Source organism: Polyergus mexicanus, unplaced genomic scaffold (assembly GCF_030449975.1).
Source record: "Polyergus mexicanus isolate NDT 795.1 unplaced genomic scaffold, iyPolMexi1.0 SCAF_13, whole genome shotgun sequence".
Taxonomy (NCBI): Eukaryota; Metazoa; Arthropoda; class Insecta; order Hymenoptera; family Formicidae; genus Polyergus; species Polyergus mexicanus.
In genome coordinates this window covers 2,051,205-2,078,010 of record NW_027223333.1, presented here as the reverse complement: position 1 = coordinate 2,078,010, position 26,806 = coordinate 2,051,205, and the positions used below count along the sequence as shown (strand labels likewise).

Genomic DNA, 26,806 nt, shown 5'->3' with positions numbered 1-26,806 from the left:
ATCTTAGTTAATCTAAATGTAAAACGATCGATATATAATCTCAATACTTTGCAATTATGTACGCATACATATATATGTCAACGCGATAATCATGACAGCCTTTGGGTGCGGTCAGGAAGACGCTAAGGATGCTTCGAAGCATTGCATTAACCAATCAGAATAAAGAAATCTTTACTCTTTTTATCCCGATTGGTCAATCAACACTTCGAAGCATTCCTAGCGTCTTTCCAACCGCAGCCATAAAACATATAGTAATCAAGCATTCCTTTATTTCAGATCTGCGATTGGTTGACTTGTTTGCGCATACGCTTTAAGCCCGTATTGAGATTGAAATTTGATCACTCGGGACAAGGGGAATTTTAGTTCCCTTTATCCTGATTGGTGAAATTTCAATCCGGCGATTTATGCAAATTCATGCGAACAGGCCCTAATAAAATTGATAAAAATTTCGTGCACGCTTATCAGCCAACTTCAGAGACGTGGCCGCATCTTATACAGCGCATCGGATGCGTTTATTCACGTGGCTGAAACTTCAAACTATTACAAGTCAAAAGAGACGCGTAACCTTGGCTATTGAATCGTCGTCATGACATCGAGCCAGGAGTCTGACTTTCGTGAAAAGATCATCGACGAGTCCTCCACGCCAACGGAATCTGATGTGTTGAAGATCCTATGCGTGGGACGTATCTGTCTCGACATCGTTCAAACGTGCGAGCAGTTTCCTGCGGAGGATTCTACTCAAAGGTTAGTTTGTATCGTTGCGTGATCGCACGAAATTCGTTCGCGCCCAATTCAAATGAGTTTGCCGTGCGAGCGCACAAAAATTTCATTGGTCATACCTTAGTGTGCGTGTGTGTCTGTGTCTGTGATATACGACTGCGTATAAGTTTCATATCAATCGTACGATATGACAGTCGAATGATTTTTCCTTTTTTTTAACTTTTTTTTTTTAAACAGGTATGTTTTTCAGCATTTTACGCGAGATAATTTCAATGAAATATATATAATGCGCACGTGTCCTTTCAACGTAATTTTTCAATTATTTTTTCATATCTATAAGAAACGAGCGATGCGTATTACTAACTGACAATGAGAATAATAATGGGAAAGAATTCTGAGAAAAATTATTTTATCATTTTTTTTTTTTTTTTTCATATAGAATACAAAAAAATTTGCTTAGATTTTTTATCTGGAAGAAAGGGATAAGAACATCAAAGAAATAACAGTGACAAATTTAATGATTATACAATATTTATAAATATATGAGATAAATTAGTTCTTTTTGTTGAACTCTGCAAGAATTTTTTTTTTTTTTTTTAATGACGGGAGTATATTTTCGAATATTATCTTTTATTCTATACAAATTAGCAACATTTATTTTCATCGAAGAAAGTTTTATTGAAGTTTTACTTTTTGTAATTTTCAATATTTTTAGTTTTCAATTTTTTAATTTTCAATATTTACAAAAGTAATTTACGTACATAAAACTGTCGTAGTCTTTTAATTTCTGATTTGAAAATATATTTTTATTTCTTATTATTTTTATTATTTTATTTTTATTTCTTATTATTTTATTTTTATTTTTTATTATAAATATAATTTTCAGATCTATTGACTATAGATGGCAAAGAGGGGGCAATGCATCAAACACTTGTACTGTACTATCGTTGCTAGGACAGTCATGCGAGTTTCTGGCTTGTTTAAGTGCAGATGAGCATGTCAATTTTATGCAAAATGATCTGCGTAAATATAAAATTGACTATTCTCACTGTCCTATGATAGAAGGCATTGGCTGTCCTACCGCAACAATTATATTGAGTTTAAATACTGGAACTCGTACAATTGTATATCACAATCAAAATTTACCAGAATTAACAGTAAAGAACTTTGAACAACTAAATTTAGCAGAATACAGCTGGGTTCACTTTGAAGTATGTTTTATAATGTAAACGATAAATTTTTATGTAGCGAAACAATTTTAACATTTCATGTTATTAGGGAAGAAATATAGATGAAATGTTGCTTATGATACAACGTATAGAAAATTATAATAATTCATTAAATGGTACAAATAGTCACGGTAAGAAACGTATGCCGATTATGATTAGTGTGGAACTAGAAAGTCCCAGATCAGGCCCCAGGTTATTGGATCTGTTATCATATACTGATGTAGCATTTATAGCAAAAGATTTTGCCAAGAACCAAGGTTTTAACAATATGAAGGAGGTAATACATACCATTGGCCAAGATGCCAGACTTAGGTAAGAAACACAAATTATTTTTTAGAATTTATATATGAAATATTACAGTATTGAGAGATAAATATTTTTCTAGAGGAGCTATTATTTGTGCTTGGGCAGAGGAAGGTGCAATTGCTCGTACTCCTTGTGGTACGATAGTACAATCTCCAGCTTTCCCACCTCGTAAGGTGATTGATACTTTAGGGGCAGGTGATACATTTAACGCAGCTGTCCTATATTATTTAAATAAGAGCAAAATAGAACTTATGCATAAATATAAAGACGATGAAGCGAATGATATTAATAAATTTGAGAATAACACTATTGATGATAGCATAGTAGTTAGACGAAATATTAAACAAAAGAATCTCTGTATAGAAAATTTGGAGTGTAATCGAACAAATTTTATTGATGAAATAGTTTTACACAAGGCTATCAAATTTGCATGCTGTATTGCTGGCGCAAAAGTTGGTTCAAAAGGTTTTGATTGTCTCGATAAAATTTTTAATCATATCTTGCAACTCGATTTTCCAATACATTAGTGAAGAAAATGTTTTCATATACCATATATTATACATTATTGTGGATTTAGATAAATACAATATAATTTGCATTTCATATGTTTATGTAGAAAATTCAAATTTATACAAATTTTTTTGTATGTATGCATCTGTTTATGTATGCAAATAATTGTATTTATTATTAATACATTATTCTGAAATTAAACAACAATCATAGCTTTATATTCGCTATACATATATCCATGTATTGTAAATTTTGCAGTGTATGTATATATTTTGTATAATTTGCCATAAAGCTATGCTTTATAAATAGCATATATGCTAATGCTTATGCATATCTATCTAAGATAGCCAGAAACGAATTCTTCTACTCATTCTTTATGATATAAAATTTTTAATATTTTTATTATCTCTCTTTCTATACACGTATATACTGCAAGAATAAATTTCAACTTTTTTTATCTTGGAATTTTATATATTTATATCTACATCAGTATTTTAAAAATAATTATATATATTTATTATCTTATATATGAACATTAATAAGTTTTTTATAAGTAATGGAATATAACACACATATTATAACAATAAGATAGGAGATAGAAACACAAAATAAATACAAAATACGATAAATGCGATATATGATAAAATAAAAAATACAATAAAATACAATACAGTAATATACAAAAAATAGATATAGTTGTATCACGCATGTCTTCTGTTATTTTATTTTATTTTTTTATTTTTTTCATAATCTTCGAAAATTTGATGTGCAATTGCGCAATTTTCATATTAATTAATTCTCTGGTTCAACACCAGTGTCCAGAAAATCTCTTACATTGTTTTGTGCCTTTTCGGGCAAAAGTCTGAAAAAATTAAGTTATATTATAAACAGTCTCTACATATTTTAATATATATCTAAAATAATTTAAAATATAATATCCAAAATTGCAAAATGTGTAGTATTATGTTCTAATTTATTGTATTTATTTAATAAATTATATAAATCTTTTGTTATACATACTACACACACATATACACACACACACATAATAAAAATAAATTTTTGTTCTCATAGAAAATTTGATGTGATTGTCGATTTTAAGACAAATGTGATATACTAAATACTGCACAATTTACGTTTTTATTTGCTATTATATTTATTATATTATTATATTATTTGCTATTACGTTTTTATATGCTATTTATTTGTTATTATATTTTGCACATACAAATTTACAAATTTATCACTATAAATATCGTATTTTATTGTAGTTACCTAATGAATAAAATGCATAATAACCAAAATGATGGTATAGTCAGATTGCATCGGTTTCGCCGTTGAGCATTAATTATTTGTTCAGCTACATATTTTGAAGTATTTAACGGCATAAAGCTTGAAAGCCTGAAAGAAAAATGAAACAGAAATATTAATTATTTATTTAGAAATAAGCGAGCTTTTTACATCTGCGTTTGCAATTGCATGTGCTCATTTATTGTATGAATTTCGTCTTAAACTTACATTTTATTTATTTTTGGCTTTTTGCAAAGTCCTGTATCTGACATGTAAGGATAAATGGTAGAGAATTTAATCAAAGATTTTCCCTGGCTAGATATTCGTAACTCCTGTTCAAGCGTTTCCATAAGACCTCAAAAAATAACATTTGTGAAAGCAAGGTTTTCCAAATTGGGCCAATTATTTCGAATGAAATTATTGAAAAAAAAAAAAAAAAAAAAAAAATCTTGTAATGTCCAAGCACGAAATCATAAAAAAGTTTACCCCTGACTGCAAATTTTGTAGCGCAATAAGGTACTAAATAAGGAATTCCTGCGAGTCCAGCTAGCGACGAGAGCGCAACGATATGACCATGATTTTTTTCTATCATGCTTGGTAGAAATGCTTCTAACATCTAGAAACAATTGAATATTAGTTCGCGAAGACGAATAATATATATTGTGTCCATCATACATATTTTTCACAATTTTTCAAATATAAGCAACGATATTGAGTTAAATTTAATTTATTGATTAAATTAAATTAAATTAAATTAAATTAGATTTAATTTAATTTATTGAGTTAATTTTTATATTATGATGTAATTCCCGAGTACTATAATTATATTAACCGGAAACATAAAACGAAAATAATATTCTTTCAAAAGCAAAAAGCTAATTTAATATAATCTTAATCATAATCTTAATTCTTACCCAAATATGTGCTAGTACATTGATGTCAAAGAGTCGTTTGATCTGATCGCTTGTGTAATTCAGGAATTTGTGGCAAGGCATTATACCTGCATTATTGATTAAGATACTGACATCACCGATATCCTGTTTTATTTTCTTAGCTATTTCGAAAACTTGTTTCTTATCAGATACATCACATCTGTAGAGAGATATTAGTTAGCATTGATCGTATGATTATATAAAATTGATCTTTAAATAACCTTGAAAACATGATCGGACGATCATATAAAGTTGATGTTGAAATAATTTTGAAATAATAACACTATTTTATAAGAGAGCAAAACATACTGATACGCATATACCGGACTTTTCTCGATTTCTTTGATTTTATTTGCCACTTTCTCATTTGATTGTTGATTCACATCTATGCACACAATTATTGCACCTAAATGCGCGTATTGAACAGCCAACTCTTTGCCTATACCATGACCTGCGCCTGTTATCTATTGCAATAATATAATATATAATATATAATATATAGAGAAACGGGACTAACTATTATACACACAATGAAATTCTTGTGCTCTTATCAATTTTGTGTCGTATAATGTAAAATCATAAACTCTTAAGAATGCTTCATTATTAGTTATGCATCGAATTTAATATCAGAAGCGCAAAGTCGTACGAGTTTCTTTTTAAATAACTATTTATTATTTTTATCTTTTTAGTTTCAGCACTTTCCGAACAAACTTTTTCTCTTTGTAGCAAAATATAATGAATGTGGTTAAAAAAATTTTTTTTTTTTTTCCAGTTGCACATATATATATGAAACAATGACAGCACATGGAAATTTTTTTTTTAGTAATTAATATTAATTGTGTGTTCGTCAATTGATATATCAATAATGTTCCCACTGCAATATTTTCGCACTGTCCTTCGTCAATTTTAATTTTTTCTAAAATTGATATTTTTCTCTTTGATTACGCAAGTTTTTAATGCATCTACATCATAAATTTTGTACGTACCAAAACAATCTCACCAGCGACGCTCTTTTCCTGTAATCCAAATAATTTGTAATATATACTCTCACAGGTGTAGTAAAGAATTTGCAGAAGAAGTCGTAATATATTTGCCAAGATATATATAATCTTGTGTAAGATAATCATGGTGCGCTGTAAAAAATTAATAATTTTTTTATACAGATCCGGTATCCCGGGTGTATGATTAATTGAAAGTATACAAATTTTAGGAGCTGCTATAGAGAATTCATTGAACGATATATTAAAATGTTTTAAAAACATACATTTCAAATCTGTTTGTGTTTTATCGGCATATTTAATTTTGTGATTTATAAATCTCTCTAAATAGAGATATGTACAATATATTATTACAGGTTCTATAAAATATAACTGAACATATTCTTGTAAAACTTTTTGTTTGGCTCGATGAATATTATTAATTTTCTTCTAAAGTTTTTATTTATAGTTTATTTACGTATCCGGTATAAAAGATCAAGATTTTATAAAATATGTCACATTTCTGGAAAAATATATAATTTGCAAAAATATCGAATGCAAAATTTTGATCATGTATATCTCCAAAAGTATTGAACATTTAACAAAATATTTTAAATTAACTTATTTTATAATATAATATAATATAATTTATTCTATTTTAAAGAATAGAGAGGTATTTGCGAATTTTAGAAACGTCTTTTTCTGAAACAAAACTGCCGACTACGATGTCTAACTGTTCATTAAGATTTTTTTTTTTTCTGGAACAGACTGATTTTAATTTGAAACGTTTTTTTGAATACGTGAGCTTACTTACCGTTACTTTTGAAGATGTGGGCGTGAAACGGAATTATAATGGAATGGGAATGTTACGCTTACCATAAAACGCTTGTAAAAAATATTTACGTAACGTTGTCGAAAAGTTTAACGGATTTCCTAGCTAGATGAAACAGGAAAAAGGAAACAAGATCTTTAAAAATATAATTTTTATGAACGGCATGTTTAGAATATAAACGTGTTTCTTTGCACGAACAAAACTAAGAACTGACGAACACGATTATGATAAGCTCGTCTATATTTACCTGATTATAGTGTTCATGACAATCGATCGGCTAGCTGAAGGTTATCCTTTATCGTGCACTTATCATTTAAATAACTATTTCTTTTTTCTGATTTATTCAATCGAAGTTGGGCGTTAGTCTTCGCAGGTAAAAGCGAAGGTGAATTCTCTCGTCGATACTCTCTGGCGAATGTTCAGAAATGGACTATCACTCTCGCGAGAGTCGCTTCCACTCTTAAAGTGATGAATATGAGTTACGTATACGTTTCTGCATATTTATAAAGATAGGATGCTCAAGTCTCTTGTACAGTTCTGTCATTACAAATAAGTCACGTATGAATTTCTGCTAAAGAAGATTACTTAGGGAATAACAATAGAGATGTATATTAGAAGAAATAGCAATTAAAATATACAGGATGTCCCATTTTAATCTCCTCAGGCAAATATCTCAAAAACCAAGCCCGGAAGAGAAAAATGTTTCAGACAAAAGTTGTTTGGTTTCGAGGGGGCCATAAGATGGTACCATTGGTTTGACCTTGGAAAATCATTTGAAGGTCATGCGAAAATCAACTTTAAAATCTTAAATGGAAACCCCCATTTTTTATTTAGTATTCTTGTAGCTGACATCGAGAGCTTTCCAAAACACTATAATAAAGTATTTTTTCATTAAGTACTTTTTGAGTTATTTTATATTTTAATCTGACATATTTTGATATAAAAAATAAAATGTTTCGTAAAATATTCAGTTTTCGATAATTTTACCGTAATACTTCTATGTACAGAATAATAAGACAAATTAATTAATGCCAAAAAAACAAATAATTGTTTAAAAAAATACATTGTAAATAATTTTCTTAAAAACAATTTTTTTTTATACTAATTGATTTGTCTCATTATTCTGTACATAGAAGTATTACGGTAAGATTATCAAAAACTAAATATTTTACGAGATATTTAATTTTTTATATCAAAATATGTCAGATTAAAATATAAAATAACTCAAAAAGTATATAATAAAAAAATACTTTATTATAGTGTTTTGGAAAGCTCTCGATGTCAGCTACAAGAATACTAAATAAAAAATGGGGAGTCTCATGTAAAAAAACATCGATCACATTGACTTGGTCTTGAAAAGATCACTCAATGTCAAGTCCATGTTTTCATCATGTGGCCCCCTCGAAACCGTGTAACTTTTGTCTGAAACATTTTTGTCTATCGGGCCTCGTTTTCGAAATATTCGGTTCGACTATTTAAAACGGGACACCCTGTATAACTCTTCATATAGTTGAAAATAACGCATTATATCAATTCTATGAAGAGATTTTTTTCTAAAAATATTATTTTTTGAATTGCTGTACTCTGCGAGAAACTATAAAAGATCGTGAAATAAGATAAAAGAAATTAAATAAAAAAATTAAAAATATTTTTGATTGGGTTATGTCATCATTTATTCAATTTTATGTATAATTTAATTAACATAATCAATATTATGTATAATTTATTTATGTAATTACTTAACAGTTATTACTAAACATTTGTAATCTTTTATTTTTATAATATTTCTAATATTTTGAAATTTAATTTATTTGGCAGAAAAACACAGTGTAAATATAATAGACAAATTAAATATAAACTCGGATGTCTCGATACAGCATTCGTATCGATGAATATTGTATCGAAATTATAGTCTGTAGCTTTGATCGAATAAATTCCCTTAAACTTAAAGTATGTGCGTACAATATATGGATATCTTATTTATATATTATATATAATTGACTTTCGTATAATCCTTTATCTCGGTTTTTTTTTTAACTTTCTATAGTTATATGCAATGATAGCGCTAGATTGACAATCTGAGTATGCCAAATTATTAATCATCCGAAGAGCGGGCTTATATTATTGATAAGAAATACGCATTATATTATCGTACATGCAACTCGCAGATAGCAATTTACAAACAATTTTATATATATAATGTATATTATATTACGCTCTGTCATATAATGAATTACCAGTGTATATATATTATAAGTAACTTATTAAATAACAATACACATAAGTGTGAACAGTAATGTTCGAAAAATTATTGAATTGATTTTATAAATGACAGATTATGCGCGATTTATATCATTACGTATATATTGTATCATATTTTGGTTATTATATTTCACAGAACGAAATATTATTTGTTTACGAAATTGATGCATATACTCATGTGGTTAGAAAACAATAAAGCAATTTTACACAGTTTCTTTCGAGATACATTTTACAAAACATCTACTTACAATACTTACGTTAGGATATAAAACATCTATATTTGCACGTTTACGCGCATTACTTTTACAACAATTAATTATTTACGATTTATTAATTAAAATAATTATTTTTACTCATATATACAATATATATATATATATATATATATATATATATATATGTATATGTATATGTATATGTGTAGTAATAACAGTATCGGAAAGAGAAAGAAAGACAACTAAACGTCTTCCTTCGAATGTACTAACAATATAAAAAATGTTGGCAATTTTGGCTTATATTTTATCTTATAAAAAATTTGATAACATAAAGGATTTTATATATAATTGTATAAAAAATTTTATCCACATTTTTTTTTTTTTTTTTTTTTTTTTTTTTTAATTATATGAGCGTTTCTTGCACCTGTTAGCTCGCCGCCTCGACGCCGCTGTCGAAAAAGTCTATCATATTGTGTAAAGCATTGTCGGGAAAATTTCTGAAATGAAAACATTTATATACTCGACACGTGTGTCGCTTTTCTTATCTCTATTTATCTAACGTTTGCTTAGGAAACTGTGACAGATATTAACGAAAATTGGCACTCGTAATATATAGTGAAAAAATTTTAAATATTTTCTACAGATATATCGATTTATTTTTGACGGTTTATTTTGTTTATTAGGATCTTTATACATTTGAAGATTTTGTAAGAATTTGAATTACCTTAACAATATGCTCAGTGGCAGCCATACTAATGGTACAGATCTCTCTCGGTAATCGCATCTCTGCGCACGGATTATTTCTGAAGCTGTTTGCTGCGGTGAAACCAACGGCATGGCATTCGGAAACCTATTGAAATTAGAATATTTATTGCTATTGATGATGAAAAAAAAATTATTAAGAATTTTATGCTATTTTAAATTTTACTGGAAATGCTAAAAGAAAGCGTGTGCTCTTAACGTGTACGATCTAAAATAAATTGCTTATAAATTTATTTTACATCATACATATATTCCGTACATTTTTTCTGCTATAAGAAAATTGTGCAATAGCTCACCTTGCATCCAAAAATTTAGTCTGCGTGTAAAAAGTATAGCTACTTATAATGATATGTAGATAATTATACTCTTGTGCGTATCCACGCGTAATCTATCATTGTGATTTAAAAATATGTCACGAAAGATCCAATTTTACGAATCAGTCTTGCACGTAATTATTTGTTATAGTACGTAATAATACATATATAGTATATATAGTACTATTATCAATAATAACATAATTACATACATGTCATGTATTGTAAAAGATTCTTTATGAGCACATTCTTTGTATGTATGTACGTTTCACTCTTACTTTATTTTTGGTTTCTTGCAAAGCCCGGTGTCCACCATGTACGGATAAATGGTTGTGAATTTGATTAAAGATTTCCCTTTGGTAGATGTCCGTAATTCCTCGCTCATCGATTCCATAAGCCCTGCAATATTTACATGCGAGTAGTTTTGTGAGTATGTTTACGCATAAAGTGCAATATTAAAATCGAGTTGAATATGAGCTTGCTCACCTCTAACTGCGAATTTCGAAGCGCAATAAGGAACTAAATTCGGAAGGCCACCAAGTCCTGCCAATGACGAGAGTGCAACGATGTGACCATGATTTTTCTCGATCATACTTGGTAGAAATGCTTGCAACATCTGAAAATAATGAAAATAGTAGAACACGAATAACATTCTAAATAGCGTAGCTTGCGAATAAAAAAATATTTTACATACTGTTAGATATATATAATCATTTCAAATTATTTTTATCAAGAGACAGCAACATTTAAGAGCCGTTTATTTGTACATGTATATTCAATTAACTTTCACATGTGTTTAATTCTTATTAATTTACCCAGAAGTGGGCCAGCACGTTAATGTCAAAGATCCGTCTAATTTCATCGGTCGTGTGATCAAGGAAGGCGTGGCAGGGCATTATACCAGCATTGTTAATCAAGATAGTAACATCACCGATTTCTTTTTTGACTCTCTCGGCTACACTAAGGACCTGTTCCCTCTTCGATACGTCACATCTGTGTAACGAAATAAAGATACTTCTGTTAGAATTCGATCGAATTTCTGTTCTATCGAATTTTAATATCTATTACAGCGCTTCGCGAGAAGCGTCGGTCTTTTTCGATTTTATCGCGTTTTGTAGGGGGAAAAAAAAACAAAAAACGATACGTACTGATACGCGTATACTGCAGTAGTTCCCGTCTTCTTTATCTCGTTTAATGTCTCCTCATTTGCTTGTTGATTCAAATCCCAACATACTACGGTTGCGCCTAGAGATGCGTAACGGAGTGCCAATTCCTTTCCGATACCATGACCCGTGCCTGTTATCTATATAAGTATAATAAAATGTAAATTACACATAATTATTATATAATTTATATACAATATCTTTTCAAATTATTTATTATACTTTTCAGAGGCAAAGATAATGTTAAATCTCATTTATTTTAATAAGCAAATGGGAGTATTAATTTGCCTTCATTCCAAATTTGTCTTAAAACTGTTTTCGAAGAAGTGAAACATGTAAAAAGTAAAAACTATGTAATATATTCTTCGCAATAAACGTGTTATAATCATGTATATATTATTCAGAAAAGGGCATTAAAACCAGCTAATTACGAGCGAATTTATAAATAATAAATAAATTTGTGATAATTATATTTATTTTTTTATTATTTTTATAATTTGTTACTCATATTAAGAAACATATTAGTTTAGAATTATAGGACGAATTGCAATGACACTATAATTAATTTTTTAATTGATCGAAACGATGAATATGAATTTATGTGCATATGATAAGAGCTTCTAGTAAAAGAAACAAAAAATTATTTAAAACATAGCTTAATGATAGCATTTAAGTTGCAATAATTGCACACTGCGTTTCACGTCGAAGTAATTATATCAAATTGTAAGAATTTTTTGCATGTATAATGCAAAAAATAGCATGTATATATTATATGTAAATATAGTTTTAATATGCAATATCAGTAATGCACATATATTGTAAATTGGATACATACTAAAACGATCTCACCGGCTACGCTCTTTTCTTCTGTTGGAACAAAAAATTTATACACGCTCTCGCAGATGTAATATAGGATCTTCAAAATAAGCAGCAGCACATCCGCCAGGATTAACGCACCGTTGTACGCTTTTACCATGGTTATCTGATATATCGATCTGCAAAATTAAGGAAAAATTTCGATTGTAATTTGTATTATTAATAATATTTTATTGAATAATTCTTTTAATAAATTATTTTTTGCAACGCAAAGAATTTATAAACTATTTATGTGAAGAAATATATATGTATATTCTTTTTTAAGATGACTAAAAGAAGTCTGTTTCGAATGTTTATGCAATTATGATTTATTCTGTATGCTACTTTGAAGAATTCATATTAATAAACTTTATACAGAAAGAAAGAGAGAAATCTTGTGAATATCAGCATGTGTTTTAAATAAATCGGTAAAGACATTTTTGCAGATTATATGTAAAAGAAATCTAATGTGTCAAGGATATTTCGACAGAATAATACGCAATAGAATAACATAAATCGCTGCCGGTATTATAACATTCGCGACACCATTCTCTTTTTATGTGTTATAGTACCCTTCATATCTGCTATGATAGTAGCTATAAATGTTGGCGAGTTGCGACACAGCTAATCATCATGATGTGATTACAATCACACTAATCTTTATAAATTTAAATACATTAAAATGGAGCGATGGAATAGGAAAATTGTTTTTATTTAAATTGGTATGTCGTATTTTTATCTTTATTTTTTAATATAAGAAGAATAATTTTTACATTAATTATTGATAAAACTTTATCTTAGAACTAGTAATTTATTAAGAAATATTTTTATTATGAATATAGAATTTTAGTTTTTTTTGTGCTAAGGTAATAAAATACTTGACTTCTTACAAGGAGAAGAAATGAAAGCGTCCCTTTCCGATTTTGATGAGTTTTGAATATCTCGTAATCCAGGTTATAAATAAAAGACATTTTTTAAATTTATTTTCTAATAGTTGTTAAAGGGATGAAATATTCTCTTGGGGGGGAAAAAAAAAATCAGTTTTTATAAAGTACATTAAAACGATAAAACTTTTTTTATCTTTTACTATTTTGACAGTATTCGTTCAGGAATATAAAAATCGACTATCTCGAGAGAACTTTTCATTTCCTCAACGATCATTAGAGAATACAATAAAAAAATATGTATCTCTTATTTTAACCTAGACTACAATGCTTATCAAAATCGAAGAAAGACATTTTCCATCTCTTCCTTTGTTAGAAAGAATCGAAAGATTAATGTGGCATCAGTAATTTATTTATTTCATTTATTTGGTAGGAGCAATAAAACGGTAATATAATACTTCCTTTTATTCGTATTTCGATAATTGATTTTTTTCTGTAGAAAGAGAGGAATTTTGAAACGATCCTTTTTCCAAAATAATCGAGTTTAATTTTTTGCACGCATACGTGTATATGATTGCTCTGTAAATCAACTCAAACTTGGTAACAAGAATCTGTTGTAATATACGTCTATATTGTGTTATATAATACTCGTCTTGCGCAAGAGGAACATTAATCATAATGATAAGTTTAACATTGCGAATCATAAATCATATCTTGATAGGAATATGACATGTAATTATTTTGAGATATATATGTCAATCTTCTCATCGATAATCTCAGTGATAATCTAATATTTTGCAATGATTAATATTACATTATTATTTAAAGATGATTCGAAAGAATAGCAACTTGTGTTTTTATTTCTTTATTAGTTTTTTTATCGATAAAGAAATATATGATTAGAACGCTGTTGACATAAATGATTTTTGAATTTCTGAATTAAAATACAATAGATTGTTTTACAGCAACTTACATTTTGTAGCTGAGAACCAGAACGATATTACGGAGATTAGCCGTCGAGTGATCCTTTGTTATTGAATTCTTTTCTAAGCTTCTTTCATATTTGTTCGTATAATGAGTAATACGAAGGTTTTAAGAATGTTAGATGAACAAGCGTATTCGACCGTCTATCTTGTTGGAAGGAACTAGGTTACTGCAACAATCGTGGGTAGTATATGTACTGATTACGTGTCACATATCGTGATACACGAACGCATGATATGAGCTCATTGTTGCACCTTACACCTATTTTGCGTATCTATTAATTTCATTTATAATTCTTCCTTTTCATAACATTTAAAACGTTTAATGTATTTTTTTTCGTATCTCATTATTTAAAGAGACATACTTCTACTGAGTCCTCTATTCTATAATGAATTCAATATGTCTTTAAATAAATATTTATATATGCATTTTGAAGAGTATATTTTTTGTTTATATGCGATTTATGTTCGTCACGTTATATTGTGTTGTTTCGAAATCTTTGATCGTTAAACAAATAATCAAATGCAATAAATATTGAAAGTAATAAAATAAATTTTTGTGTATTGGTCAATAATTTTGCGTTATATGTTATTAATAACGTCTTCTTAATCAAGGTTAATTTTATAAAAACTGTTATTAACACGTTCTTTGAAGCTTCAAAAAGGCGGAAAAAAGATTAATCACGCGATCTCGCAAATGTTTCAAAGTACAAAGCCACGCGATAATACAGCACGTTTGAGTGAGGTTTGTTAATCTGTTACCGAAAAATACAAGTGTGTAAAAAAACGTGTCATAATCTTAATTTTCTGTTAACAAGTTCATTGAGATAAATATATGAATATTTTTTACTGTAAAGCAGATTGATGAATATATTTTATAAATACGCTAATATATAAAAATTATATTATATATGTAATTAATATATCGAATATATATTTAATATATATTTAATTATTCATTATGCATTTTGGGCAGGGTATAATAAGGTTTTATATCACGAATAGAAATCATATTTTTCTCATAAGAGAGATAAATATTTATATCGCATCTTATATATATTTGCCATGTATATAATAATAAGAATATATCAATAAAAATAGTTTTAATTCAATTTTCGATCGCGTTTTATTTGATGATAAATGAACAATTATTGTTTATATATTCCTATTATTAGGTGTACAACTTTGCTTCCGCCGTTTTTTTCCCGAAATTCGAGGCTTTATTGTAAAAAACTGGTTACACATTTATGATTCAAAGTATTGTCCGCTCTCAATGATCGTGCCAATTCTTGTTGACTTTGACTCGAGTCTTCATTAAGTAATGCCTCCGATTCTGCATCTTCGAAAACCTTTTCCCTTCCACTGCTATGCCGGTCTTCGACGTGAAAATCACCGTTCTTGAAGCGTCGAAACCACTCACGACACGTTTTTTTACTAATAGCGGATTCACCATAAGTATTTGAGAGCATTCGATGAGCCTCAGCCGCAGATTTCTTCATATTGAAGCAGAAAACTAAAACCTCCCGCAAATGACGAGAATTTGGCTCGTAAACTGACATTTTCAATCGAGAATAACTTTATGACGCGGACACAAATCGACTAATGTTTCTATGGGATTATGTTGACAGATGCCCAAGTTTATCGCATGACGTCTATGATCTATTTATTTCGACCACTACTTACCGCTAAAAGCCATCTGTAGGAAAACGGCGGAAGCAAAGTTGTACACCCAATACTATACATGGCAAATAAAATGCAGTATATAAGTATCTCTTTGTCCAAAAATAAGTTGTATTAATTAAAGTATAGTTAAGTATCTTAAATATTATGCTTCTTATCCGAAAGGCATAATAAAAAATTGAATATCTATTATACAATAGAAATAGTAAAAAAATAATTTATACTATACTTTTTTTTTTTTTCGTGATTTTATTTATCAAAAAGATACTTTTAAATAATCTTCAGATTGTATCCCAGATAATTGATACATGTGAAAACGTCTCTTTTTATGCTTCCGTGATAAGTGGCATTCGTGTTACAATGTGTTTTGTACAAATGCTACCGATGGCAGTTCAGAACTACATTTTAAGCAATCTTGACCGTGAAGGTAGCGAATCGAATGGTTTCCTTTCCCCCTCCAGATGCAAATTCTTTGTCAGCTCTGCGAATATCAGAGTCTGTCTGGACCAGACACAGAGTTACTTGATAGAACGTTCTTCTCTATACATATATTCGCGTCTAAGAGGAGCAACCTTGCTCTCTTTTACTTTTCCTTGATCTTTTTCTTTCCAAACCGATGTACAATCTTCTTTGCCAATTTAAATTATTCTTATACGACGATCAAGATTAGCTAAAGTGTTGGTTTCGAAGCAAAACATGTTATTCGGTTATAATTTTAAGATATTGATCACGGCAATATAAAAGGGGCGTTTCCAAATACATTAATTATCTTGGAAATAATATGAAGATTATTCGAAAGAATCTTTCTGATAAATCAGACAAACAAACAAAAATATAGTATAAATTATTTTTTACTATATACATATATAATAATTTTATTATACATATATAATAAATATTCAATTTTTTATTATGCGCTTTGAATGAGAAGTATAATATTTGATATGCTTTTATAATTAATAGAAATTATTTTTGACACACATACACAAGAGAGATGTTTATATACTGCATATTAAGTTTGGATTAAGTCTCGAATATCAAGGATAAAATGTTTTATATGATTTATAGGAGGAATTAATTTTTTTCTTTCCATTATTATGCCATAAAAATAGTCATTATAGTCTAACTAATTAATATATTACAGATTTATTATGCAGTGAAAAATGAAGACTTTGTGAATGTCGCTAGCTTTGTTCAAAAGTTTTTTTAAAGTCTTTAAAACTCGGAGTATTTATAATGTCCGATTAATTTATAAAGCTATCTTCATAAACTTATATATTCTAAATTTTTTTTGTTCCACGCAGATCAGACTGTATTACAAAACAAGATCTATCTATAATAACAACAGCGTGAAATATAAAACGGATAAAGAAAAAGATTATGAAATACACAAGCGCGCCGCTTGTCTTATAAGATTTATGATAAACTTTCGAAGCATATTCTTGAAAGAATGCCAAAGCTTATTTTCGACTTAGCGAATATTTTATTGACTTTGATGCTTCAGTGGTTTAATAATTGATACAATAGAATTTTTATTATCCGAATTAAAATCGGCAATAAGAGGCTCAGAGATAATGGATTTTTTAAAAATAATTACTACACAATTTTATATATTTGTCTAATATTAAAAAAAATTTTTTTTTTTTTTTAACGAATTTTATGTTTTTGAATACTTGACGAACTCTCAACACAGATCATATCCTTATATTTCTTCTTTTTTTTTCTTATATTTTTTTTATTTTTTCTATATGATTAATTTATCATTTCTATATTTAATTTATTTTCTATTACGATGATGACATCATTGATTTAATAACATTTTATTATATCTTGTTTTTTTTTTTTTTTTTTCACGAATGATTACGCTTGTTTCGTTGAAAAAATTCTATCTATTTATGAAAGAAATAATAACTACTGGAATCGTGTTTAACACGTCGCTAGAACTGTACATATTTACTTTTTTGATCAATTGGTGTTTGGATAATCTGGATTCAGAGATACCACTATAAATAGAAGTTTTTCTCTTAATATTGGAAATAACAAAAAAATATTTAAATTTACTTAATTCGCACAATTTATTTAATGATAAAGAAACTATATATTAATAAAGTTGTAATTTATTTTTGATCGTTGAGAAATATGAGAGAAAAACTAAAAAAAATATTATTACTTTCTAATAAAGAGTATATTCATAACTCAAGTTGATTATCAGAATAATTGAAAACAAGTAGAGAGGACGGATTCAAAGAACATTGCGCGCTGCTGCATGCTGTTTATAATCACATCTTGCGTGTAGTTCTTGCAACATGTCTGCTGCACGTTCGTTTGAATTATTAAAGACGGACTGTAATTTCTTAAAAGGATCAGTTTGGCATGATCATTATAAGAGTATTAAAAATACGAATCGGCAGATTTTTCTCATATTATTAAGGATTAATCTGATACGAAATACAAAATACAAAGTTTTAAATTTAACGTTCATTCGAAAAGAGTCAATATCCGAAATTTCCAGATACTCGAACAGATCATTCTCTTACTCTCTCTTCATTTTTCTCCCTCGCGCGAAACGAAAATTTTTCAAATTACATTCAAATACTCACTCTCTCTCTCTCTCTCTCTCTCTCTTATCAATGACGAACAATCCTTAGATCTGCCTTCAGGTGAGCACCGAAGACGACGTGGATGAACTTCGATAAGTTACGAACCGCCGCGGGTTGTGTACGGATCGCGACTAAACCGCGTTCGACTATAAAGCTTCTCCGACCACCACGAATTTTCCATCACTACCACAATCGCGACAGCTGGTCGGCGCGCGAGCGTGAGCCATCGGCCGTTGCCAGAGATGTCTGACTATAAGACGACCGCAACTATTATCAACGCGCGGTAGAAACGTTTATTAAAGCGAAACCGTCTCTGGATGGATGGGTGGGTGGTTGGGTGGGTGATCATTCGATACGCGTTTGTACTTCCGCCAGTAGAGGCCATCGTTATAAGAGCTAGGGTTGCTAGATAGCTGGTGGAAAAATTATTATGTCTCGCGGGGAAATTGAAGTCGCGTGATGTAAATATTTCTTTCTCTCGAATATTGACCCGAAAGCCCCGGGTGATCTACGTGACATTAAACGAGTGCGAGTTCTCCGTAAAGTTCATCATGCAACGTGACTATTTGTGTCACGGTTTATCGGAGAGGATGTTGGATGAGAAAAAGAGAGACGGAGGTTCTCTCTCCCAGACAGCCGCTCTTTAAATAGAATATCGATTGCGCATTTCAATTTGCACTTTCCGAAGGATACTGTAAATTGTTGATTTAGAATTCCGATCAATTGATTATTCTCGCGATGACGATTTTTTTTTTTTTTTTTTTTTTCACGCTAACTAGGTGCGAATTCCTGAAGAGCAGCATGGCGAATCGATACGCAAGCGTCGTCGTGAAAAAAACATACACAACCACCCTCTCTCTCTCTAATGGTTTATCTCGGAAAGTAGATAGTATTTTAATATTACTTTTAACACGAATATATCGAATGTCTTATAATCGCACTTGTATTATATACTTGGGAAGAATTTTGCGGAGGGATCTTGAATTTTAATTTAAAAAAAAGATGCGTTTCCATGTCGCACTTTCGCCGACATGGAAACGCATCTTTTTTTTCACGAAAACTTGAATGAAATCGCGAGATCTCCCGTTCGGATTTGCGCGCGATTCCTCGCGATCCGTACGCTCACTAACGAATTGCTTTTGGGAGCGTTTACGCAATCTCACTTTCGTTCTGCAATATGTGTATGCACCGTGCGAGCCGGCTGTTACAACGGAACGAGATCCGCTCGCACGGATGCATTTTACGGCAAGCGTGTCGAATAACGCGACCGTGTAACCCGTCGACCTTTTGAGTAACGTATGTACAAATATTTTCTATAAGATTAAGCCATGGAGGAATATTGAAAAATTAACCGATTATTTCGTATTTTTACTTTTCTTAACTGGTCAAACTGGTTCTTTCAAGGAATTACAATCTCTCTTGTCCGTCTTTAATATATGTTTCATTTATATACAATGCGTACAGCTTATCTGAGCATAACTAATGATAAGCGTGATCTTCGCGTGAAATTTTTAGCTTATATTATCTTCGTTGATGAAGGAAAACTTGAAAAATATACAATTATGAGATCGATGTAATATAATCCTCTGGAGATTAGTTTTTTACAATAGCAAAGTACACTTGAATATTGGACTTTTGTCTCTCATTAAAACCTGTTCTATCAGAGTTCATTTCCATATATCTCTTTTACCTTATAAGATATTTGGTAATCAACGATGCGGCAAAAAAGATCCATTGATATACGTGACAGAAATTATATGTTTTTGAGTTCTAAGAATAATAATCAGTTTCTAAGATCGTTACATGATTGCTATCGATGCAAATATAAAATATGAGAGAACATAAAAATACTTCTTTATCATTGAAAGAATAAATTATTGCTTACATTTGTTTACCTATGCACTTGCATAAGAATTGTTTGACACGTACATACATAAAAAAAAAATCTCTTCTAATTATTTTTTTTTTTAATCTCTTACTTTGTAGCTAAGTTAAAGTAAACAATAACAACATTCTATCATCTCGAGACGTTTCAGAATAAGAGGATTCTTGCAATCGAGTTCAAAGTGCATTGATATGCGACAAAATCTTACTTCCAGAAATTCAATTTAAATCTTTATATTATGTGTTTGTATAAAAGATTTAATTTAAAAAAAAAAAATTATGCTGAGATGAATATACAGGATGTATCTGAAATGACGCACTAAACTTTAGGAGCATATTCTAGAGGTCGAAATAAGACTTTTTTTTTCCCCTATAAACATGGGTCCGCAAATGAATCCTCCTACGAGCTAGAGGCCCCTAAAGTTCGGAGAAAAAATTAAAAATTGGCTGTATTTCAGGGGGGGAAAAAAATGGCGGTAAGTTGAAATTTGATATAGCCCAGTAAATTATGAAGTAAAGTAAGCTACTGAAGTGAAAAAATAAAAACCTATATTATGAAAACATTAATTTGCCAAGCTGGCAGTTTCGAAGACTTTCTCAGTTTTTAAATGATATTTTACTGTTATCTTGGCTGCGCGATGCAAGCTTCCATCCTGCGCCTCGTGTATTGCCTGCCCTACCCTTCCAAAAATTGCGAGTGTTTGATCAATTTCACACATTTTCGAATGGGGGATTCATTTGCGGATCCGTGTGTTCATAAGAAAAAGAAGTCTTATTTTGACCTCTAGAATACGCTCCTAAAGTTTAGTGCATCATTTCAAATACACCCTCTGTATAAATAGTGATCAAGATGTAATAATCAATTTAGATGTCTGAAAAATTAGACTGCATTAACAAAAATAAGTTTTATTGTATTGCCTTGATCTCAACGAATTTCAAACATTCGGAGAAGATCAATGCTGCACTGAGAAAAAAAAAAAAAAAAAATGTTAACTTGACTAAACGCGTTCAACTGAAACTTAATTGAACTTTAATTGAAATATTTAAGTATATTTAAATTAAATATGACATATTAAATCTATAAATAATCGCGGGCTGGTAAATTCGATTCCCGATTCAGCGACTTCGCTCCGATATTTTTCTCGCTTTCGTCTCTCCAGAGGGGTAAAGAGGGGTTAAAAATTATAAAACTCCAATTGAGATTAATTTTAGAAATCTTGGTATAAGACACCAAGTAAATTTCGTGCCCTGTGCACATAACCAGTTTCAGATAGAAAACTTATTTTTCTATGAAATTGACTCATTACCATCCGCGTATGACTCTTACTAACCCGTGATTATTTAAATTTGTTCAGTTTAATATGATGTATCAATATGATGTATTTGAATAATAGATTCAGATGATTTTCTAGTTTCTACTTTATATAATATATGTGCATATTAATGAGTTTTTATTATCGCTCTAATTATATGTAAAGATCAAATCAAACTTATAAACACTCTTGCAATTTAACGTAATTTTATAAATCTTGTGATCTTTCTATAAATCTTGTAATCATTTTGAAATTAAAACACTTTTTCATACTGTAAATCTTTAATTTAGAATCATTCTCGATAAATATGTCATTAAATATTTATTTCGAATTAAATTTATAAATTATAATATTACATATTTCATATTTCTTACTTTCAAGTTGAGAATTGCATAAATTCGTGAAACATTGAAATTTGAAATGCAATATGGCGCTTAAAAGACATTTAGATAAAGTTGACGAATTTATTTAAGATAATAAAACTATTTGTCTCGAGGAATTCCTAAGAAACGTTCGTTGCAAAATAATTTCACGCATTGTAAAATAAATTGAAGAATTAAATCTTTTTATTAGATATACGTTGAAGATAGAGATATCTCGAAGACTGTGATTTTCATAATCATCAAATACTCATATAGATCGACTTGTATTACACACACATATACATACATAATTTCTTTTTCTAAAATTTGCATGTTTGTTAAGACGCAGTATGGGGAAGTTTGAGTCATGTTTAAATAAAAAAAAGTTTTACACAAACAAGTAGAACAAAAACAGGAGTATAATATTTCATTGCACGTTATTAAACGAAGAAATACTAAGTAAATGATTAAGAATACGCGATCGATTGAAAATTACGCTGCAATCAACCAATTAATCGCTATATATCGATTGATGGATGTTGTGTAGGCTTGATATAATATGCATACTAGAAATGCTGGTAGACGAGCCAATTATATAAGAAGTAGATGATTAAAAGTTAAATTTTGTAGATAATTAAGAGTTAAAATTTCTTTTTTTATTAAATTACACGATGTCAATTTTGTATTCATTGAACTAAGTATATATTTCTACATATTCGGATCTTATCTGGTTTATAATTAAATAGAGCGAGGAATTAATAAATTTGTAATTTATAATACGACACTTTTTAATTATCATAATCCAAATATTAGAAATTATATCATTTTTTTTTTATTTTTGATATATTTTTTCTTTCTTTGGTTGATTATGTCATTTTATGTCACTAATTATTAAATAAAAGTAGAGTAAAATAAAGTAGAGAATATATATATATATTTATATACTCTATTTTATTTTATTCTACTTATACAATATAAATATTCGAGTTTGATTGACAGATATCATTTTTGTATTAATAATTTTTATATTAATTATTTAAAATTTTTAAACATAATTGTGTAAACGAGTAGTAGCAATAGATAAATTATTTTCAATTAAAATAAAGGATAATTGTACCAATTGGTGGATCGAAAAATACCAATCAATCAATTTTATTGATATGTATTAATTTATCAATGTTAAAAATTTGTTCTCTTGTTATCTTTACGCGTATATGTATTATATAATGAGTAGTTATATCGATAAAAATAATTTATAAAATAATAAAAATTACTTACACATTATCACTTGACATAACAATGGTATCGTGAGCTGTTCTAGAGAATTTTACGTTTCTCAAAGCAACGTGACACAGAATACACCTGATATATAATTGTATGGTACTCTGGTAACGTAATATTATTACTGTTGAAAAATATCTATTACCATGTTTGCCGATCTGTTCGGCACTGGTAGGATATCATATCTGGCAGCGAGAGTCATAAGTCCAAATGATAAGTTAGGTTCGTCTTGCGATAATATACAATTAAATAATGATTCCGCATTATTTCGATAGATATTAATTTTCAATATACGTATGTATTACAAAATTAAAAAGAGAGACGCGCACAGCCAGAATTTTAAAATGTATCTATAATAATTGATGTGCATTTTTTAGAATGTGCTTTAAATTCAAGATTTCATGCGTTTTAATAATTATTATTAAGAGGCTGTCGTTTGATTTAAAGCTATTGATACGTCATTTATTATGAAACAAAACGTTTAAAAATTAATAAATTGTAATAACACGTATATCCTTTCATATTCATTCTCTCACATATAAGAGATACAATATAAGCGACTATTTCGAGACAGTATTTCAATTTATTGATTCCCTTCGGTCGTAACATTTATCGATCGGTAACCGCGCGTTAAGTCATGCAAATCTCTGAATAGAACGTAAGACGACATATTCTCCGCATAAGCAGTCTCTCAATCTGTTTGGCTGGAATAAAAGTATGTTTTTTTATCTTTTATAATAACATGTTCTACTTAATAATTAATATGTCACGTGCATGATGTTCGTTTTAATTATATTCTTCGAGAAAAATCTGCAAGGGACATAAAAGAATCGCAAAAACTTAATAAAAAAAATATTTTTCTAAAAAAAATTTTAGAATAATTTATATATATATATATATATAATGTATTTTTTATTTCTAAAATAAAAGAGAGATTAGAGAAGAAAAAAATACTAATAATGTAAGGCGCAATGGAATTTATTAGAAAAGTATAAAGCTATTATAGATGGTATGTATCATATTTGCAATTGAATATTAGCTCGTTAGGAAGGTTACGCCAATAATTTTCCTTTCTTTTCCTTGACAATGAGAGTAATATTTATTACATGTTTTCCTTTTAATCCACGAGGGATTAATTTAGTGCGAGATTACTATGTTTCGACTTCTCTCTTTTTTTCTCTCTCTCTCTTTATACTTTTTTATCATTTATTTTATACAATTTTTTTATCAAGCTCTGTTATTATGAAGCATATGATTTCTGAGAAACTTATAGCATAAAAGGAGAGGCAGACGAAAGCGCAGTAGCTAATACGGCTGTGATAAACCGTGTTATTCCGGAAACTCTTACAATAGCACATACGAGACTAATTATAAGTTCTCTCTTCGGGATACGTTAAGCCAAGTGCATAGCCTTTAAAATAAATACAAATAAGATAAATGGATGACTATTTTCGGAGATGAAGTTCTTCGTCGAAACGCGTCTCTCTTTCCCCCTTCTTTATGATTTGTAAGACAAAACTATTTCGAAGGTTGAAATTTATAATTCGGCTTCAGACACAGAGCATGCAAATGAGAAACATTGTGACACGTCGTAAAATTGTAAACGTATAGACAATTCGGCATTAGGCCATATATTGTTTCTAAACTATTGTTTTGAAAGAGAAAGAGAGAGAGAGAGAGAGAGAAGACGTTGGGTTATTTTCTTTTTTATCTTGCATACATTATAGATACTCGCAATTGTCTATTGTAAAGTAAAAAAAAGAGAAGAGAAGAGAAAGAATCTGACTGTATCGTTTCTCTTTTTTCATAAAATTTGACTCGACATAGTAGAGATATGATGGTATTTGCCTCTTTATATTTATTTATGCAACGTTCCTACAAATTCATGCAAATAACAGATAATTTTAGCAACACAATAATATCTTTCCGAATTGCCATAATATAATTTCCGACTTGACGTTTTATAATTGCATATATATATATTATTATGACATTTTATTTATTATGATTCCATAAATCTTCGTTTTTACGTTATAAGCGGAGATTTTTTTTTTTTTTTTTTTTTTTGTTATTTCACTATTATTTCTAAGAACTCGCGTATTTTGACGTGTCGCATTTTAATATATAATATAATATATAAAAGAGAATCCTCTCTCTCTTTCTCTCTCTCTCGGTCTCCTTAATTTCTAACGTATATTTATTTAAGAGAAAAAATTCGGGTTAATTAGTTTGTATTATTACGACTTTTTGAATTATAGAAATTGCATTGTAACTATAATACATTGCACTCGAAGGGCAGATCGATTTTACGGCGGTGCCCTTGCAACATATGTTCGTTGACGTACGATCAATTTACACTTTATATATATATATATATATAAGTTGCAAAAGAAGGAAGTCAGTTATAGACTTGCTGTTAACCCACGCTCTACGTAATACATATCAATCGAAACGAACAGCAGTCCATTGACCGGTCCTGTGTCATTTCTATGAATAGTGAAATCGATATAGGGTTCACGAACTCTTTACGCGAGTGTTCTCGGACGAGGACGACTGTATTTGGAAAGTAGAAGAAGGATTATCGGTATATGCGGGATAAAAAGAGGAAAAGAGACAGTTTTGGTCTTATACGATACTCTCATTTTATAAACAACCTTGATTCTTCTTTTCGAGTTGAAGAAAAAAAAAAAAAAAAAAAAAACTTTGCGCGGCATTGAGACGTTATGATAGAAACATAAATAAGAGCCACTCGAGCATTTAATTATTTTCAGATGTATTTTTAATACTTATATAGATTAGAAAGATATATTACATTTGTAAGAGGAATATTTGAAGAGGATTATTATTCTTAAAATTTACATAGTAAAAATTCATTAATTAATAAAAACTTACTTAATATAAAGAATTGTTTGGCTGTGGAAAATAAATCCAATACTGTTATAATAGATAATATTGTGATAATAATAATTTATCCATGTAAATAAATTAAATATCTTGGACTAAATTTGCTATCTTCGCTGTCTCCATACATTTTTATTCTCGCGCAATTAAATTTTTATTAAAAATTCCTACAAGATACATTATTAATTCTGAATATTAAAATATTAATTGAAAATAAAAGTAACAAGGTCCATTAGCTCAGTTGGTTGGAGCGTCGTGCTAATAGATTACGAAGGACGAGGGTTCGATTCCCTCATGGACTAAATATTTTGCCTTTCTCTTTGGCACAAAGTATTTGCACACAATATACTTGATATTATTTTCGCAAGTGAATAGCAAAGCTGTAGAGAAAATACTGTCATGGGTAGGTATTTATCAAGAAGGCCCATTAGCTCAGTTGGTTAGAGCGTCGTGCTAATAACGCGAAGGTCGTGGGTTCGATCCCCCCATGGGCCATATTTTTTTTTGCAATTTTTAAAATAATATTGTTTGTTAAAATATTATAACTTACA

The 26,806-nt window shown here is 29.2% G+C and overlaps 3 protein-coding genes and 2 non-coding genes across 9 annotated transcripts; 3 read left to right on the top strand and 2 right to left on the bottom strand.

Annotated features, from left to right (window-relative positions):
* The first annotated feature begins 487 nt into the window (after positions 1-487).
* On the top strand, positions 488-2,990 carry LOC138938609 (ketohexokinase). The gene is made up of 4 exons (XM_070305724.1): positions 488-744; positions 1,607-1,931; positions 1,999-2,261; positions 2,335-2,990. Exons 1-4 carry the CDS (start codon positions 587-589, stop codon positions 2,780-2,782), a joined length of 1,194 nt encoding a protein of 397 aa, XP_070161825.1. The 5' UTR covers positions 488-586; the 3' UTR covers positions 2,783-2,990.
* Positions 2,991-3,229: 239 nt separating this feature from the next.
* Positions 3,230-7,281, bottom strand: LOC138938610 (short-chain dehydrogenase/reductase family 16C member 6-like). 2 transcript variants are annotated; one of them, XM_070305725.1, is made up of 9 exons: positions 7,044-7,281; positions 6,779-6,901; positions 5,974-6,120; positions 5,297-5,451; positions 4,970-5,147; positions 4,542-4,671; positions 4,284-4,410; positions 4,041-4,166; positions 3,230-3,627 (listed from the first exon to the last, which is right to left on the bottom strand). In XM_070305725.1, exons 3-9 carry the CDS (start codon positions 6,112-6,114, stop codon positions 3,558-3,560), a joined length of 927 nt encoding a protein of 308 aa, XP_070161826.1. In that variant the 5' UTR covers positions 6,115-6,120; positions 6,779-6,901; positions 7,044-7,281; the 3' UTR covers positions 3,230-3,557. The 2 variants fall into 2 exon arrangements, with proteins under 2 accessions (XP_070161826.1, XP_070161827.1); XM_070305726.1 differs by lacking the exon at positions 7,044-7,281 and having other exon boundaries at positions 6,779-6,919.
* A 2,363-nt stretch (positions 7,282-9,644) lies between these two features.
* On the bottom strand, positions 9,645-23,383 carry LOC138938640 (short-chain dehydrogenase/reductase family 16C member 6-like). 4 transcript variants are annotated; one of them, XM_070305797.1, is made up of 9 exons: positions 18,515-18,774; positions 14,225-14,404; positions 12,348-12,507; positions 11,498-11,652; positions 11,165-11,342; positions 10,836-10,965; positions 10,628-10,748; positions 9,998-10,123; positions 9,645-9,770 (listed from the first exon to the last, which is right to left on the bottom strand). In XM_070305797.1, exons 3-9 carry the CDS (start codon positions 12,486-12,488, stop codon positions 9,701-9,703), a joined length of 921 nt encoding a protein of 306 aa, XP_070161898.1. In that variant the 5' UTR covers positions 12,489-12,507; positions 14,225-14,404; positions 18,515-18,774; the 3' UTR covers positions 9,645-9,700. The 4 variants fall into 4 exon arrangements, with proteins under 4 accessions (XP_070161898.1, XP_070161896.1, XP_070161899.1 ...); XM_070305795.1 differs by lacking the exons at positions 14,225-14,404; positions 18,515-18,774 and adding an exon at positions 23,352-23,383; XM_070305798.1 differs by lacking the exon at positions 14,225-14,404 and having other exon boundaries at positions 18,511-18,774.
* Positions 23,384-26,481: 3,098 nt separating this feature from the next.
* On the top strand, positions 26,482-26,557 carry Trnal-uaa (transfer RNA leucine (anticodon UAA)). The gene is given in 2 exon segments: positions 26,482-26,519; positions 26,524-26,557. It is a non-coding gene; the product is annotated as a tRNA-Leu (tRNA).
* Positions 26,558-26,676: 119 nt separating this feature from the next.
* Positions 26,677-26,750, top strand: Trnai-aau (transfer RNA isoleucine (anticodon AAU)). Its single transcript has one exon. It is a non-coding gene; the product is annotated as a tRNA-Ile (tRNA).
* Positions 26,751-26,806: the final 56 nt, after the last annotated feature.

Excerpts from the sequence above, each read along its gene's own strand:
- LOC138938609 (XM_070305724.1), top strand. The coding sequence starts at position 587 with ATGACATCGAGCCAGGAGTCTGACTTTCGTGAAAAGATCATCGACGAG. Across the intron at positions 745-1,606 it reads GCGGAGGATTCTACTCAAAG|ATCTATTGACTATAGATGGC; the intron begins GTTAGTTTGTAT and ends TATAATTTTCAG. Across the intron at positions 2,262-2,334 it reads GGCCAAGATGCCAGACTTAG|AGGAGCTATTATTTGTGCTT; the intron begins GTAAGAAACACA and ends ATATTTTTCTAG.
- LOC138938610 (XM_070305725.1), bottom strand. The coding sequence starts at position 6,114 with ATGATTATCTTACACAAGATTATATATATCTTGGCAAATATATTACGA. Across the intron at positions 4,411-4,541 it reads TACAAAATTTGCAGTCAGGG|GTCTTATGGAAACGCTTGAA; the intron begins GTAAACTTTTTT and ends TTATTTTTTGAG. Across the intron at positions 3,628-4,040 it reads TTATGCATTTTATTCATTAG|ACTTTTGCCCGAAAAGGCAC; the intron begins GTAACTACAATA and ends TAATTTTTTCAG.
- LOC138938640 (XM_070305795.1), bottom strand. Across the intron at positions 10,749-10,835 it reads TTCGAAATTCGCAGTTAGAG|GGCTTATGGAATCGATGAGC; the intron begins GTGAGCAAGCTC and ends TAAATATTGCAG. Across the intron at positions 9,771-9,997 it reads CCACTGAGCATATTGTTAAG|AAATTTTCCCGACAATGCTT; the intron begins GTAATTCAAATT and ends TTTTCATTTCAG.